This window comes from Equus caballus, chromosome 9, assembly GCF_041296265.1.
Source record: "Equus caballus isolate H_3958 breed thoroughbred chromosome 9, TB-T2T, whole genome shotgun sequence".
Classification (NCBI taxonomy): domain Eukaryota; kingdom Metazoa; phylum Chordata; class Mammalia; order Perissodactyla; family Equidae; genus Equus; species Equus caballus.
Genome location: NC_091692.1, coordinates 88,914,120 through 88,931,061, shown reverse-complemented (window position 1 = coordinate 88,931,061; position 16,942 = coordinate 88,914,120). Strand labels below are relative to the sequence as shown.

General features: G+C 48.2%; 1 protein-coding gene across 1 annotated transcript in view; it reads right to left on the bottom strand.

The window, feature by feature from the left end:
• TG (thyroglobulin) overlaps positions 1-16,942 on the bottom strand; it is a 243,041-nt gene that overhangs the window by 179,003 nt on the left and 47,096 nt on the right. The window contains exons 20-24 of the mRNA XM_014728161.3: positions 14,251-14,400; positions 12,388-12,558; positions 7,316-7,432; positions 6,650-6,765; positions 3,187-3,295 (exon numbers count right to left, since the gene is read on the bottom strand). Coding sequence (XP_014583647.3) covers positions 3,187-3,295; positions 6,650-6,765; positions 7,316-7,432; positions 12,388-12,558; positions 14,251-14,400 — 663 coding nt within the window. The remainder of the gene's footprint in view (positions 1-3,186; positions 3,296-6,649; positions 6,766-7,315; positions 7,433-12,387; positions 12,559-14,250; positions 14,401-16,942) is intronic.

Genomic DNA, 16,942 nt, shown 5'->3' with positions numbered 1-16,942 from the left:
GCTCACCTTGGCATCCTCCACCTCACCCTGCATGGAGGCCCACCAGCCCTGAGAGCTTTGAATAGTGGGCTTCCTCTCATCCTCAGGTCTCAGTTCCAATGTCCCCTTCTCTGAAGCTGCTTTCCTGGGCACCCTAAGGCAGCTCATGTCCAGCTTTCTTTTCCTTTTTTAATTGTGACAAAACACGTAGAACATAAGATTTACCATCTTAACTATTTTTAAGTGTACAGTTCGATGGCACTAAGTACATTCACGTTGTTGTGCAACCATCACCACCATCCATCTCCAGAGGTTTCTCATCAACTCTGCACCCACCAAACACGAGCTCCCCCTCGCTCTCCCCCAGCCCCTAGTAGCCTCTTCTCCTTGCTGTCTCTATGAATTGGACGGAGACTCCAGGTAGCCCCTGTCCATCTTCACGCCATTGTCCTGTTCATTTTCCTCAAAGCACTCATCACCTTCTGAAATGATCTTATTGCTGGATGGATTCCTTCATCAATCAGTGATTGTGTGTTTCGTTCACAGCTGCAACCACAGCGCCTGCCCCAGTGTGTGTCACACTGTGGGTGCTCAGTAAATATTTATGGGACGTGGCAATGCTGAGCTGACCCACGCAATGGTCAAGTCCCGGACAATGAGCAGGTCTGGGAGACCCTTCAGTCAGGGGAGGTCGTGCCCCGAAGTCCCCAGATCCACCCTGATGTAGTAGCAAGCTGCTTCCTCCGTCTGGACCTCATCTGTGAGACGAGGGTGTCGGGCTAGACAATCTCAAAGGAACCTTCGGGCACCATCTTCCATTGATTCTGAAAAATCCCACGGCTCCTCTTCCAGAGTCAAGGCCACAGACTGTAAGTGGGCTTAGACAGAGGATGGCACAGGAGGATGGATCAAGCTGTCCCTTCTTCCAGGTCACTTAAAGCCAGGCATGGGAAGGGACGTGCTTGACCACCTACTGGGTGCCACAGATTGCGATGGAGACTTTCAGAAATTGTGTCCTTTCCTCCTCAGCTATGACATTTTATTCCCATTTTACAGAAAGCAAAACAAAGAAGTCGCTCCTGATCAGAGACAGAGCTAGTAAGCAGAGAGGCGGGAGTCTGAAGCCAGATCCAGCTTGCCCCAACCTCCCTTCTCTTTCTGCGACACCAGGATCCAGAAAGGCGGAATCTGTGCACCTTCCACTTTAAAAAAAAAAAAAAGCAAAATAAAACAAAAAAAGCAAAAAACAGTTCTGCCCTTGATTTAGTTTGGCAGCAAGGAAGCCTCACAATTTCCCTTGCAATCTTCTCCCTAAGTATAACTTTCAGGAGATGAGGAAGGAAAAAAAAAAAAAACTAACACTTAAAAAGAAACACAATTGCATTTTTTAAAAATGTGATGAAAGGCCAAGGTATGGTTTTAAAGAACATTTTAGGGAGGAGTTACTTGTTTTATTGTGGTTTTCCTTTTTAGAAAATAATCTCTGTTATTTTTAAAGATGGATAGTAAAAATAATTGGAATACACACTGGGGCAGAAATTCGAGTAAGCCTGGGCACAGATGAGAGAAATCCGAGCTCTGCTGGACTCCCTTCTCCCAGGGGAACCCTCCCCGGAGACAGGATGGAGGCATTTGGTGAAAGGAGGACGAGAGCCAAAAAAGCACAATCATTCATCCCTGCTGAGGACTGCCACCAAGGTCAGCTGAGGCTGCGTGCCTGGGCCTTGGCATCCTCGCCACTTGCTGCCAGCTGTTCACAGCACAAGTCTGAGGCTGCTGGGAGCTAGGCCACCTGCCCTGAGTTAGGGACCTAAGAGAATGACACACCTGCTACCCTTCATTCCAACCCCCAAATCCTTGTTCAGGCCCCTTGGCTGTCTTCTGGTCCACAGCCATGGCCTCAGGTCATCAGGAAACTTTTTAGCAAGAATGAAAATGATCGCACAGACATCCTGCACTTGCTGTTTACCAAGTGCCACACGCTGTTCTGAAAGCATCCCAGGCATCACCTCGTTCTGACCTGCTGATCACCTCGGTTCACTTGTGGCTCCTATTTAACTAAGGAGGAATCACGGAAGCCCAGACTCTCAGGGAATTTGCCCAGGATCACCCCGCCTGTGCATGGCAGAGCTGGGGTCAACCCAGGCTGGAGGGTCCAGCGCACTCACCCTTAACTCCGTGACATGAGGGCCCGGGGAGCAGTGACTAGTGAAGGTGTCACAGCTTGTCGTGGCCCAGGGCTCACAACCCTGCATTGCTGTCACCTCTCTTGGTCCTGATGGAGAGGAGGCAGGAGGCGAGCAGGACAGGGCAGAAGTGCACAGGCCGTAGGATTCAGGGGGACTCCCCACTTCTCCCACACGTGCTACAGAGACAAGGAGGGCTTCCCTGCTCGCCCTCTCGGAGGCCCTCTGTGCAGGGGAATTCAGACACACGTAGGTTCAAACCCAGCTCCCCAACTTACTAGCGGTGTGACCTTGGGCAACTCTCTTAATCTCTCCAAGTCTCAGTTTCCTCATCTATAAAATGGGGACTATGATCCCGTTTTTGCCTTCCTCCAAGGATTTCTGTGAGGGTGGCATGAAGGGATGTATGGGGAAGTGAGTTATAAGCTGTAAAATACGATACACCTGTGCTACTCAAGGTGTGGTCCAGGGACCAGCAGCTTTGGCATCCCTGAGAGGTTATTTGAAAGGCAGAATCTTGGCCCTACCCCAACTTATTGATTCAGAATCTGCATTTTTCCAAGCCCCCAGATAATGGGCATGCACATTGCAGCTGGAGGATGTCCTATGTGTAGGATGATGAGAAAGAAAGGCTTGGAGGTTTGGACTGGTTGTGAGGAGGTCTGACAACTTCTGGGGAGGGTGGAGACCAAAGGGAGAGAAGAGTGAGGCTCCACGAGTGGGAAGGCCCTAGAGGGGGGCTGCAGGGAGCCTAGAACCCATACCCCAGGTGGAGATGCTCCCCACCTCCCAGGCAGCCTCATGGGCTTGCATGGGGCACACGGTCTGGACTCTGCTGGGTTCTGCCAGCAGCCTTTGTGTCTGCTCTGCAATTTAGCTCCTCACCTGCAGAATGAGCCTCCCCGTCCCCTGGGCTGGGGGCAGCCTGGCCCCTCCCTAAATGTGCCCTGCTGGAAAGCAGCTCCAAACACTGAGCAAGTCAACCACTGAGGCCCCGAGCCATCCAGCTCGGCCAACCTACCCTTTTTCAAATACACCGCCAGAGAGCCTCCATCCCCGCTCCTCACTTGCACCTGGCACCTGAGACTTCCAAAGCCAGTGGCCTCCGAGTTCCCCAACGCTTCTCGATCCTGAAGATGGAAAGAGGCTGCGTTATCATCCTGTGATATATAAGAATTCAATTCAACAAACATTCATCAAACTCTAACCAAAGGTAGGCCCTGGGGCTGCAAAGATAAAAAAGAGACATTTCCTGCTCGTTAGTTTCTCCCAGTCCATTGGCGGGACACAGGCATGAAGCAGTAAATTCCAGCCCAGAGCGTTAGCTGGAAAGATAGGTGTAATTAGAGAGGAGGTTAATTACAGAAGAGGGAGTGATTAATTCTATCCAGAAAGGGGAGCAAGAAAATTTTCCCAGAAAAAGTAGATCTGGGTGGGGTACTGATATATAAGTAAGAGTTCGTCAGGTGGAAACAAGAGAAGGGTGATTTTAAGCAGGGCAAACCGCAGAAATGGAGACCCGGAATTCCACGGGTATTTCGAGAACTGGGTCCAGTGGTTCTCGGGGCCTGTCAGTCGTGACAGGGGAAGCGGGGAGAGAAGAGGGGGAGGCAGGAGGCAGCTCATGGAAGGCCTGGGAGGCGCATGGCCGGCATCCCGTGAGGACCAGGGGGAGGTTCTTAAGCTTGGAAACAAGGAGGTCAGACTTCCAAAGGTCTTGCCGTTCTCACTCACCTCTGATCTCTCTTTCTGACTAGTGCCGGCACTCTTGGCGTGCGGGCGTGGAAGGATAAATCAGTCTGTATCAATCTGTGTTTTTTCCCCTTATTTTGCCTTCTTCCTCAAAGGCCTGACTTTGAGTTTCCTGGTTGTGGGAATTTGGGGAGGGCAGGGGCTAAGGCAAAGCTATGCGAAGGCAACAGCTCTCCCTGCCTTTTAGAAAGCCTGAACTCACGGACAGATGACGGCCTGGGGAGGAGGAAGGGCCTTTGAGGGGAAAGATTCCAGCCGACTGAGGAGGGTCTCAGACAGGAGGAACCCTCGGCCTGTCTGTGGTCAGGCCCTGGCAGGGGTGGGGGAAGTTTTTGGGGGGCTAAACCCCTAAGCTTGGGGCCACTGCTTCGGCAAGAGTTCCTTCCACCTAAGCCTGGCCCAGACACAAGGGTGCCGTGGAGCCTGAAGCAGCGCTGGGACTGCAGCCTCAGCACCGGGCTGTGTGGATCAGTGGTCAACACCCCCTTGCCTGTGCCTTGGGATGAGGAGCCTCACTGATGGTTGAGATGGACCTTCCCGCTGACGTGATGTGTGGATAACCACGTGACAGCAATGGTGACAACTGTAACAAAGGTCACTGAGCATTGGCTTGGCAGCAGAAACTGTCCTGCGAGCTTTTCCTGTCCTCACAGCAATCCTGGGAGGCGGCTGCCCCTATTACCCCACATCATAGACGGGGGCCCTGAGGAACCAGGGGGCGAAACGGCAGCGAGCAAGTCATGGGGCTGGGACTCGAACCCAGGCAGCCCCACTCCAAAGCACCTTCTTAACGACTGCCCTGGCAAGACAGGGTCTCTCATGGGTTGAGGAGTTGGAGGTAGAATTCGCGCCTTTTTGCTTTTTTATAAAAAACGGAGTGTTGTATTTCTTGCAGACTGAAATCCACACTTACTAAACAAGCAGCTGTCAGATATCGGAGGATCAAATGATCAATAACCCAATACGTTTGCCAGAGAAATGCCGGGTGCTTAGCAAGCACTCAGTAAATGCCAGTTATTTTTGTATTATTATTAATTCTATAAGCTAGGTCTGATCCCTTAGGAAAACAGAAGTAGATTTTCTTTAAATCGGGGATTCCCCATGACTTGGCAGTCACCTAGGGAGCCACGGTCACTGACAGCGACACACAGTGGCAGCTGTGACCTTCAGACCCCTCCATCACAAGGGACCTGAGGGAGTCTGGACAGAGGTGTCCTGTTAGCAGAATCACTCACCATGGACCAGCTAAGATGAGGGAGCAGCGCCCGGAAGCCCATAAAACAAATAAATGGAGCTGGTCTGCACCGCCGGACAGCAGAGGAGGGCAATGCCAAAACCATGTGCTCAGTCCTGATGTTAATGACGGTGAATTCTCGCTGAGTGTCACCCCCTACAAGCCTAGCGCCCCCCGACTCAAGACACCCATTCCCCCTTGATACATCTTACATTAGGTCTGAATCATGACCGTGGAAACAATAAAGGCCACTGTCATGCTCCCCTAAATGCTTTACCCTTAAACTTACAGGAGCCAGCATTTCTTCAACAGTCTACTGCATGTCTTGGGTTAGCTCCTTGAATCCTCACCAGAAGCCTGCCAGTTAAAGACTCCATTTTGCAGATGAGAAGACTGAGGCTAAGGAAACTGCACGTCGTCTAACAGCCCCAAAGTGACGGAGCTGAGATCCGATCCAAGACCCTTCTCTGCCTCTCCTCTAGATCCTGCAACTACAGACCCCAGCTTGAGTCCTAAAATTCAGAAGTCCAACCTCCATGCCCCTTCCAGGATGTCGCTTATGAATACACACTCACACGCCAGCACAGGTACATGGACAAAGGGCATGCAATGCACCAGTGTGGGTGATACTGCAAAACTGCTAACAAATCTGCATGCCCTTAACACTGGAGAAACAAATTGTGTTCATCCATAGAATGGGTTGGTATGCTGCCATTAAAAAGAACAAGGTTCCTTTTTTCAGATGCAGAAAGTTAAATCATACGTGGGGAAATCAAGGTAGAGAAGAATATGTATTATAAAATATTAGCATGAAAACAAACAAAAGATGCTTTTAAACACATAGAAATTTTCCGGAAGGATCCAGGAGAAACTGGAGAGTGAAAACGGAGATTGGCATGTGGGTAGGAGTTAGGGAGCTAGGAGACAGGAGAATTGCTTTTCACTGCATCCCCTTCTGTCCTAAATCATGGGAACCATGAAATTGTCAATACTCTACCAGCTTTGACTTATAGAAACAGCAATTCCATGTGGCTCTCACTAATATTTGACTTTTTCCTTTCTAAACCATAATCAAATTTACTTCTACAATGGAAGGGAATGGTGGGGTCTGGGACTCAGCATGACAGATAGTATTTAGGGCTCTGGACAATGTCCTGTCGCATCCAGTGCCCAAGCTGCCTGATGAGGTAAGTTGGTGGGTAACAGAAGGGGAGTGTTCATCGTTGCAATTCTCTTCTGACTGATTTGTCACGACTGATACTGATTGATACTGCTCAGATCAATGCTCCTTATGTCAACTTCATCCTGAGCCCTCACTGGTCTATTGCAGTTTCAATTTCCCAAAGTCTCATCACTTTGAAGAAACGGAGACTACATGGGATCAGCTATTGACAATCCCATTCCATCACGTGATCGGCCTGGTGTCGGTTCAATCAGAGTTTATGTCTGACGTAGAGTGGACAAGAGGCAGGACCGCCACATGGCTGCCACAACTCACCTGACCAGAAGTCATGCAGGCGATGTTGTCACTTGTCCAAGCATAGAAATCACACGAGACTTCTGATCCCGCCGTGGACACTGTGAGGAAGCTACAGGCTTCATCCAACGCACAGTCTGCAAATACCATGGCCAGTCACCCACCTGTCTCTCTCAGGTGATGCTGAGGACAGATGGACACATACCCCTACTCCCTGCCCCCAAATACACACACACACACACACAAATACACCCACACAAATACACTCATCTGAAACATGGGACAACAGTGACTATTCATGGACGATTGTAGGATGACGAGATAAGCCTTGTAAAGATACATGCTCAATAAATGGTAGCTGTTTTTATCCCTCTCTGGCTTCACAGTTAAAACAGACACCCATATTGCCCCACCCGGACAAACATCTCTATAAGGAACTGGTGCCCTTCTTTCTGCTCCTAACATTCAGTGCAGCATTGTTCTTGGCATATAGTAGACGCTCCAAAAACTCCGAAGTAAAATTATAGGTCAAATGTACATTTCGGAAATCAATTGATTTACAAAGCATTTTTGATAAAGTATATCTTTTCTTTATAGTTTAATGGTTTTATTTGATTTGTCTTGCAAGATCAGTAGAACTTATTTCTATACCTTTCTCCATGTGCCCATCTCGCCACCACCCCTCACCTGCCAAGCACTGTATCAGTGGAGAGTCAGAATCAGGAACTCTGGACCGGACCACCACAGCAACGTCGGCATTGAAGAGCACCTGAGATTCTGGAACCTTCTCAAATTTCTGCATCACTAAAAGAAAAGCAGATTATGAAATTTGACTCTGAAGGTAGTGGGCATCTGCAGAGAAGCCAAAAAAAGTTTTAGGCCAAGAAATGATTTCACATTCGCAGCCCTTGGTCACAAAAACGTCTCAAGGGGAGAAATGCCCTTCTAAGGTAGTTCCAGCATCTGCCTCACATCTAACACTGAGAGCTATTGCTTACCCTGTCTCCTTTTCCTACCTCATTGTCGGGAAGTAAGGAGAAAATGTAATATTATGTTAGTCCTTATAACTCATTTTTTCTCATTGATGTTGATTTTCTATCACATTTATATTTCCCTTTCCTTATCTTTGAGTGCTAAGTATATCTTATAATTATTTTATTGAAGACTTTTTTCTATAAAACAACTTGACTTCTTTCTGGAGAAAGAGGTAAGTTTTACAAAAAAAATACCAATAAAACGTGCATATGGGTTCATGTAAATCTGAAGATGTGCCATGTGGCTCAAGCATTTTTTTATATTACCGTCTGATTTTCTAGTTACCATCAATACCCCTGAGCTCCTGTCTGGTGGGAATAACATCGTCGCATGCTTATGGAACCAGACAAGGTAAGAAAAAGAAAGAAACTGTCTCAAGGCTATGAGACTTGAACTCACTCTTCACCAACTGAGCAAAAAGCACCGTGGGTAACTCTCCAGGAATGAGACTCATTTTACAAGCCAAAGCGCCCAAAGGTGTCAGTACGCTGCAGGGAACAATCAAAAAACAAGCCCCAAAGCACATGAGTACCAGTTTTGAGCCGACGTAACTATAAGCTCAGAAGCACTCATTCTCATACACATCTACTTCTTTATCAAAGGGACTTGTGTCTAGATTGGTTTTCAACATGTCAATAACTTCAAGACCACCCAAATCAATCTTTTCTCAGCTTTCATAGTAAGTGTGGAAAAAAAGTTAATTCCTTTTTGGGATGGGGCTGGGAGAGGGGAGTATTAATATAATAGAAGGCTTCAAAAATGTTGATATAGAAAAAAATCTAATTTTACAAAGTGGCGCTTCCACATTGATCATTGAAGTTGCCAGGTTCATGCGTTCAGCCCCTACTCAGACTTCTGCTCTCACCTCTTCGTCTCTTTTTTATTTTTATGCTCCTTGGCATCTTGTTTGTAGAGACTTCAGGCTCCAGTCCAGCAAACACCATGCTATATGCAGCCCAGTGTCCCTAAGTCTTGATCGGTATAGACCAGAAGCTCACAACACTCTAGGAGACTAAAGAAAACTTGAGACCTCTTTCAGTTTCCAATTAAAGTCTTCCCAGTGGCCATAAATGCAGGTAAAGAATCTGCTGGTTTTCAGAAAAGGGGCACCTTGGTGATAGAGATCTTCACATCGTAGCATTCTATGAAGAAGCCCATTGCCAAACAGAACAGAAACAATCTATGAACTGAGTTGCAATGATTCCATGGAATATTGAGTTTGCTTGCAGATTTATACGTTCTGTTGGTATAATTTCCCTCATACCAAATTTCTACTTAGCAGATATTTACAAATGTCTTGGGGGAAACATAGAATGTCAACATCAGAGCACGTCACCCTATTTGATCATGATTCTTACACAGTGTTTCATGGCTATACATGTACCTGTCTCCTTCCAAGACAAGGAGAATGTTTTGAGAATATCTGAACTCTCACTAGCTAAGATGATGACAGAGATCATAGTTTCCTGTTTATTGGATGGAAGGATGGATGGATGGATGCATGGATGGATGCATGGATGAATGAATGACTGTCAAGATCATTATAACACCAGGAAACCTGGAGGGAACATTATGAAGATGGCATGATTCTGATGGCAGGCACATCCTTCTGTTTGGGCACTTGACGTGATATCTGAAGCCTTTGACACAGGTCAACAAACAGTAGAATTAGAAAATTGGATCTAGTTAAAGGGAAGACAAACTTGAAATATTTCCACTGGCCAAGGGCAGTAAGTAAATGACTAACTGTGAGTAAACAAAGGGTTTACCACAGGCAATAGAGAGAAGAGGACTGCCAGGAGGCTGCAGCAGGAGGGCACCAAGATAGGGAGGCAGTACGTTCAAGCCCTGATGCCACCACCTCTCAACAGCTCTGTGTCCTGGTGCCCGTTTCGATCTCTGAGAGCCCAGGTTCCTGGTTGTGAGGATTACAGCATGAAGACCTAGTACGCAGTACAAACCCAGTAAATGCCAGGTCGCTTTGCTCGCTGCAAGGACACCCTGCCTAAGTACCAGGGCTTGTAAAATCGGCCACAGGGAATAAGATGGTGGGAGCATCTCCTTCCTTGAAGACCTTTATGAAATGGTTTTGAAGAAGCCCACATAACTGGAACAATTCATTCATTCTGTCAACAAGCGCTGACTGCTACAGACTAGAACAAAAGGGAAGACACAGTTCTAGCCCCCAAGGAGACTGCTGTCTAATGAGGCTAGAGCTTGGGGAGGGGGCTGGGGCGTGCGATTTTACTTATCCCAAGGGCAATGCAGAGCCACTGAAGAGTTTTAATGGGCATTGCATAAACAGAGTCGCCTTTAGAATAATTGCTCTGAAGCATTCTAGAAAAATCATCAGAGAAAAGCAAGACTGGAGCAGGAAGAGGAGTTAGGAGGCAGTGATCCATGTGGGTGACAACCAGGCCTGGACAAAGGCGGGGGAGTGGGGGTGGAGAAGGGCAAATCCCTCTCAGGTAGGTACCTGTTTGGGGGGTTATATAACTGACCTATACGCCTTTTGCTTTCTCAAGAGGACAAAAGCTGAAAAATTAGACCCTCATTCCACCCCGGGGAGAAAGATTCTCTCAAAGGCGAGTGCGGAGAATGCTGAGAAGAGTCATGTGGGCACGCCAGTGGGGGCCAGCGTGTTAACATGGAAATCCTCCTGCACATCCAGAGAGGGAAACTTAAGCTCAGAGCTTTGCATAAGAACCCAAAGCCGCTGAGGAGCAACCTGGAGGCATTCACAAGGCAGCATCTCAGGGAGGCGTCACTGAAGTCGGCAAAGCTGAGCTATTACCCATAAACGCTTCTGATGCCACTGATTAAACTCCTTTCTGCTCTGGACGAACAGGGCGGAACAAGCCATGAAAGCTTTACAAAGAGCGTGTTACAATCCTCAAAGGGGAGCCACTCACAGGAATGCAAAGAGGGCCAGGGTCAATGCAAGCACGTGGGTGGCAATCCCAGAAAGGCCGGGAAGCACCAGGGCCCCGGGCAAGTCCTTCCCCTCTGTGGACACCCTCTCCCTCATGGGTGAAGGGCAGCAAAGGTCTGCCTACCCAAACTCCTAGAGCATCTTCCATCTCTAACTCCCCTGATCGCCACTTCTGCCCAAAAGGAAGAATATGGGGAAAGAAAATAATACGACTTCCACTGGATTTACAGTTTATCCAGGGACAGACACACACACACAATCCTTGGGATTCATTAGCACTTTGCTAGAGAAGGGAAATGATTATTCTGAGCATCAGAAAATGGAAATTTCTCACCTGGATTTTCTCAGATATTTTATGTCATTAACTGCACCCACTTCCCTAAAAAGCACACGGGCTATGTGTGCAAGTGTGCACACGCGCGTGTGTGTTATGTGTGCATGCAAGTGTGCATGTGTGGGTGCGCGTGTGTGTCTGGCGAGGAAGCAGATGAACTAGTAGAAACACAGGTTGGTGCAATGGAAAGAATGCATTTGTGAGTCAGACACACACCGGGTCAAGTTCTAAGTGTGTTGTATCCTGACTACGTGATGAAGATAAGTCATTTAAATATACTTTGCCTCAGTTTCCTCAACTAAATTGTTGATAAGAACATAGATAAGAATATCCACTCCTGGGATCCTCTGTGAAGTTGACAGGGACAGCCCACATAAAATGCCTGGCCCCGGGCCTGGCGCATAGTAAGCCCGTGTATGCCAGGCCTCTCCTTACACAGAATCTAAGAGACGCCGGCGGCCAGGGCTTGTCCTGACACGTCAAGGGTGCAAAGCTAAGCCACAAGCCCTTGAGCAGCGAAGGTGACTCTGCAGAAAAGTGGAGCCGAGTCCTGAAGCCTTAGAAGAGGACGGAATTAAAGAACCTTACAGATTGCCTTGGCCGGCTCCTTGTTTAACAGAGAAGGAAACAAGGCAACTGGTATTCATGAGTCTTCAAAGCATTCTGAAATCCTTGTCACCTCTGTTGGGCACGGCATTGCTGACTCACTCAACTCCCCCACAAGTGAGGCATTAATATCCCCATTTTACAGAAGAGGAAACTGTGGAAGGTAATTGACCTGCCCAAGACTACGCAGGCAGTAAAGGGCACCAGGGGGACTAAACTGGTTCTGATCCCACTCCCATCGCATCTAATGTTGCAGGACATCTGTTGGTTCACCCGGGACTTTCCCAGCCATTATCTCATTGAAGAGCTGTGCCTGGCACAGGGGAGCGCCCACTGAATGTCTGTTGTCTTTGTAGGATGAGGTTGACCCTCAGGAGGCTGCTGGGGTGACTGAGGATCAGAGAAGTTGAGCTATTTGCTCTGGGTCACCCAGCAAGTAAATTATGGAACCAGGTCTGGCACTCATGTCTTCCCTCCACATCCCACTGAGGGAAATGCTGACCAGCTTCTCGGAGGCAAGCTGTCCACAAGAAAGGAAACCTCAGCAGGTTAATTTTTTTATAATTCATTTCTCATGCACGCTGAAGTGTTTAGGGGTGAGGTTTCATGAGGTCTGAAATTTACTTTCCAATGATGATAAATAAAAGAGAGAAAGAGCAAAATGCTAACAAGTTTTGCATCTAGGTGACAGGTATTTGTTCATCCTACTATTCTTTCAACTCCTACATAGATTAAACATTCTCAAAATAAAAAGTTGAAGATAAACACATCTCACGTCTCTCCCTTTCTAGAAAGCCCTGAGAGCACCACCCTCTCCCCAGTAACCTGGCTGATTTAATGGCCTGCACATACTCAGACACAGGGAGTCCGTGAGTGGGGCCTCGGTTTCCGACCATGGCAGCCTCCGCCCCTCGCCGTCCACACAGAAGGCCTTCCCACTGCCCCTGTCCCTCTGGCTGGCTCGGTACTGGCCGTCTTGGTCACACTGCAGGCCCGTCTCATTCTTCTGACAGTCAGTGACGCCTGGGACCAAGAGATGGACACAAGAATCAAGGATGTGCCTCAGGGATCCCCTCCCCTTCCGACTTTGAGGCTCTCGGTTGTTGATCAGACGTCCAAGTCACATGTCTGAGCCAGACACTCTCTAGTTTAAAACTCGTCACCTGACCAAAGGACGATGTCCAGGCTTGCTGTTGGGCCATCACTACGTCCCCTGAGGACATAACCAGAAAGCAGTCCCTCATCGAGAGCCTGACCATGCTGGCACCCTGATCTTGGACCTCCAGACTGTGAGAAATAAACATGTGTTGTTGAAGCCACTCAGCCTATGGTAATTTGTAGACAGCAGCCCAAACTGACTAAGACACGCTTTATAACCACCCTAGGAGAGAGGTATCCTCAGTCCCATCTAATAGATGAGGAAGTTGACTTCAGAGAAGGAAGGTGACTTGGCCTAGGTCACATTACCAGTAGGAGGGAGAGCGGGGATGGAAATGGGTCTGGCTGGTGCCGACGAGCCTCAGCCTCGTCCTCTGTTCCCTGCCATTTCTCCAGCTCCCCTCCATAAACAAGGATCCATGCATCGCATCGATCCCCTTCTAAGAAAGCATTTCCACTGGCAGTGTGATAGCGTTCAAGTCATCTCAAATGACAGTGACTGGAGTCAACGTGTGCAAACTGGAGGTGATGCCCACATGTCAAGGACACTCTGTGTTCCTGGGGAAGAGATTCTTCTCCAGGAGGAATGTCAGACTCCAGCCCAGAATACACCTTCCTTCTATTTTCTTGAAATTTCTGCCTTTTTACCACTGCTCTCCTGATGAAGGAAACTGCCCTGGTCAGAGACGGTGACTTGATCTCTTTTGATTACTTTAAAATTCTAAACACTATTCAGATTTTAAGCAATAGTGGTTTGCCTCATGTTGACATATTTTCAGACTAACATGAAAAGATGCGCAACAAGGCAAGTTCTGGGTCCCTGTTAGGAAAAACCCGACAGTACCCGGGTGACTACTAAGTAACGAGGCCAAGGGAAATCACATGACATATGGGAAGGCCACAGGTACACACAGTCCTTACAAATGCACAGGGCCAGCACGGGAATATGAGCTACACGGCGGCGATGACTGTAGGTGGAAAATGTCTTCCACTTTTCAATCTGATAAGGCTGAGTTACAAAAATCGGAAGTTTCAGAATCAGACAATACCAAGATCAAAGGCCAGCTATGTCACTTACTAGCTGAGTGACGTTAGCTAAATTACTTATCTGAGACATAACCTTCTGATCTGTAAAGCTGTGCCAATAATATTTACCCAGAAGGGGAGCTGGGAAGATAGAATTAGACTACACAGGTAAAATGTGTGAGCTAGACCAGGACAGGGTATTGACATTCACAAATGGGCCCCTTTGACTATTATGCTGTGTATTCAATGGTTCTCAATGGGGGACAATTTTACCCCCCATCCAAGAGACACTTGGCAATGTCTGGAGACGTGTTTAGTTATCACAGCCTGGCGGTGGGGGCATGCTCCTGGCTTCTGATAGGTAAGGGCCAGGGATGCTGCTAAATAAACATCCTGCCATGCATGGGACAGCCCCCCAAAAGGAAGAATTATCTATCCCCAAATTTCCATAGTGCTGAGGTTGAGACACCCGGCTGTGTCTTTGTCACATTGCAGAGTTTCTCTTTCAAAGCAGGACCCTGGAGAACTTACAGTGAGTCTGGCTGAAGGCTCCCGCAGAAAGAGTTGTTCTTCCCAGAGGACAGGGGTCACAGGCCAAGCCACCTGCCCGTTCTTGGTAGAATCCAACGGGACAGGGAATACATCGCTCATCCTGAAAATAGCTTCCTTCAGGACACTGAACTAGAAAAGGTAAACAGAGGGGTGGTGTTAAAGACAAGACCCTTTTACAGTTACAACCTCACGACACACAGGGCATGTGAAATCCTGAAATTAGTTCAAGAGTTCATCCTGTGAACAAACACCCATTGAGAATCCGCTGTGCGTCAGGCTCTAAGAACCAAGGATAAGCTGTGAGGAAAGTAGACAAGGTTCCTGCTCTCCAGGAGCTGGCACGCTAGCAGGATGACAGGGTGTCAGACAAGAATTTCAGATGTGGAGAAGATGAAGCAGATGAGGAGGGCAAGTTGATGAGGAAGGCCCTTCGGAGAGGTGATGCTTGAGACTTGAACGATGAGGAGTACCCCAGGCAAAGACCTAGGAGGAGAGAATTCCAGGCAGAGGGCACAGCAAGTGCAAAATCCTGAGGTAGGAGTGAGTTTGAATTATTCAAGGAATGGAAAGAAAAAAGCCAAACACAGCTAGCTACGAAGCTACAGCTGAGCAGACAAAAGAGAGACTGGCATGAGGTGAGGTTGGAGAACAACGTGAAAGAGGAGGGTCCATCCACAGGTCACCATAAGGACACCTCCCACAGCTAGGGACGTGGCAGAGCACAGTGCGGGGGTGAAAACTTTGAGGTCAGACAGATTGGGTAAAGTCAGTCTCCTCACTATACCTAAATGACTTTGGACTTCTCTGAGGCTCCATTTTCTCCTCTGTAAAACAGGGATTAATGATACTATCTCACTGGAGTGTAGTGATGCTGTACAGAAAGCACATATCATAACGCGACTCATACGTGCTCAACAAATGGTCATTATTTTTACACTTGAGGGAATCCTTCCTTGTAGCCAACCTCAACATCCACTCTGTCCAAACAGGGTGGCCCCTCTCTGCGGGCAATTTCAACAATTCAGCACCATCTCACTTGACTCATGCGGCCTCTCCCTGTTGGTTGGGCATTAATGGCGTTGCTGAGACCTGGGACCAGGGTGAGGTGAGAGAGACGCCCAGAGCACAGGATTTATAGGCCCTCACTGTCAGGCTGTTGGGTTTCTGATTTACTCAGAAATACCAAGTGTGACCCCGAGAGTGAGGACAGCCTTCTGTCTTGCAATAACATCCTGGTTGCCTCCCTCGCCTCATTCTTTGCCCCCGCGCTTACCCTGCACATGTGCAGATTGCCAGCGCTCTGCCCTTCTGATTCTAACACTCCATCCCTCCTGATTGGCTTCCTCTAACATGACATGGGCTGAGAAACCAGAAACTCAAACTGGGGAGACGCATATCTCCTAAGAGTTCTAAGTCCGGGTCCGAGAGCTCTGCCCTGAGGAAAGCACGTGAACTGGGCCGTGCTGGTTCTGATGGCTCAGAGAAGGGGTGGGAGGAAGAGGGCCCTTGTGCTTTCTTTCTTGGGTCAGGGTTGTGTTCCTGAGAGTTTGCCAAGTAACTTCCAGAAGCAGTGAGCTGTGACCCGGTGAAGATGGCACCTGAAAGCTTGCCCACTCTTGGGAGCACTTTCCATGTGCCTGGTGCTCTGCTGGGCACATCATGCACATTACACAGCATGCCCAGGAGTTAGTGTTGTATCCCCATCTGACGGATGAGAAAGCTGAGCCTCCAGGCATCCATGCATGACCCCTTAGCATGCTTTTCTGCAAAGGGCAGTGGCAAGTAAAATTACAGGAAATGCCAAGCACAGTGCCAGGAGTTTCAATGTGCTATCTCACACCCCTATGAGAAAATAGTCGTCCCCATTCTAAACTGGAGAAAACTGACGTTCAAGATCAAGGCTGACCAGGCGGCATGGTGACAGAGGTGGGATTTGAGCTCCATTCTCTCCTAACCAAAGCCTTTTCTCCATCCACCAACTCAAGCACCTTCCTTTGACAAAGACATAAGCACAAACGTGTGGGACGTGCCAGAGTGGAGCCAGTCTTGATTTAACAACTGCTATCTCTAGACTGCATAGATACATGGCATCTGTGAGTAAATCAGAAACTCAAAACACATCTTGGAAACTGAAAGACGTGTTTTCCGGTCTGCCTCGAGCAATTAATATCCTCCCACAGCGAGAGGAGTTTCATTACTTCTATGAGTCAGGTTGTTGATCATCTCTAGTATTTTAACCCCAGTACAGTGACTATTTTTTCAAGCGGTCTCCAGATTCATTGCTAAGGAAAACAAAACCTTTCAGCCAGCTCGAGGGGCCCTTCCTCCACACCCCGGGCCCAGGCGACAGGGCACAAAGAGGAGAGCTGGGAACGAACTTTTGCAATAAGCTCGCTAAGTTCCGGCCTCTAGACCATGCTCAAGGAAGGTGTGCTCTGTTTCTCTCCGTCTTTGACATCAAGAGTCTTTTCCATGCAAAGCAACGCTTGAGTAAGCCAGAATGAAGTGGCGGCTCAATCTTTATCACCCTTCCCCCACAAGTGGGTCTCAAAGACGCTTAAGTCCACTGCAACAACTGGGTGCTTATCCTTCAATTATCTCTCCAAGAATATCACTGGAAAACCCCTTTGGCTCAGTTTCTTCCTTCTTAAAATGAGACAACTGGGCCTAT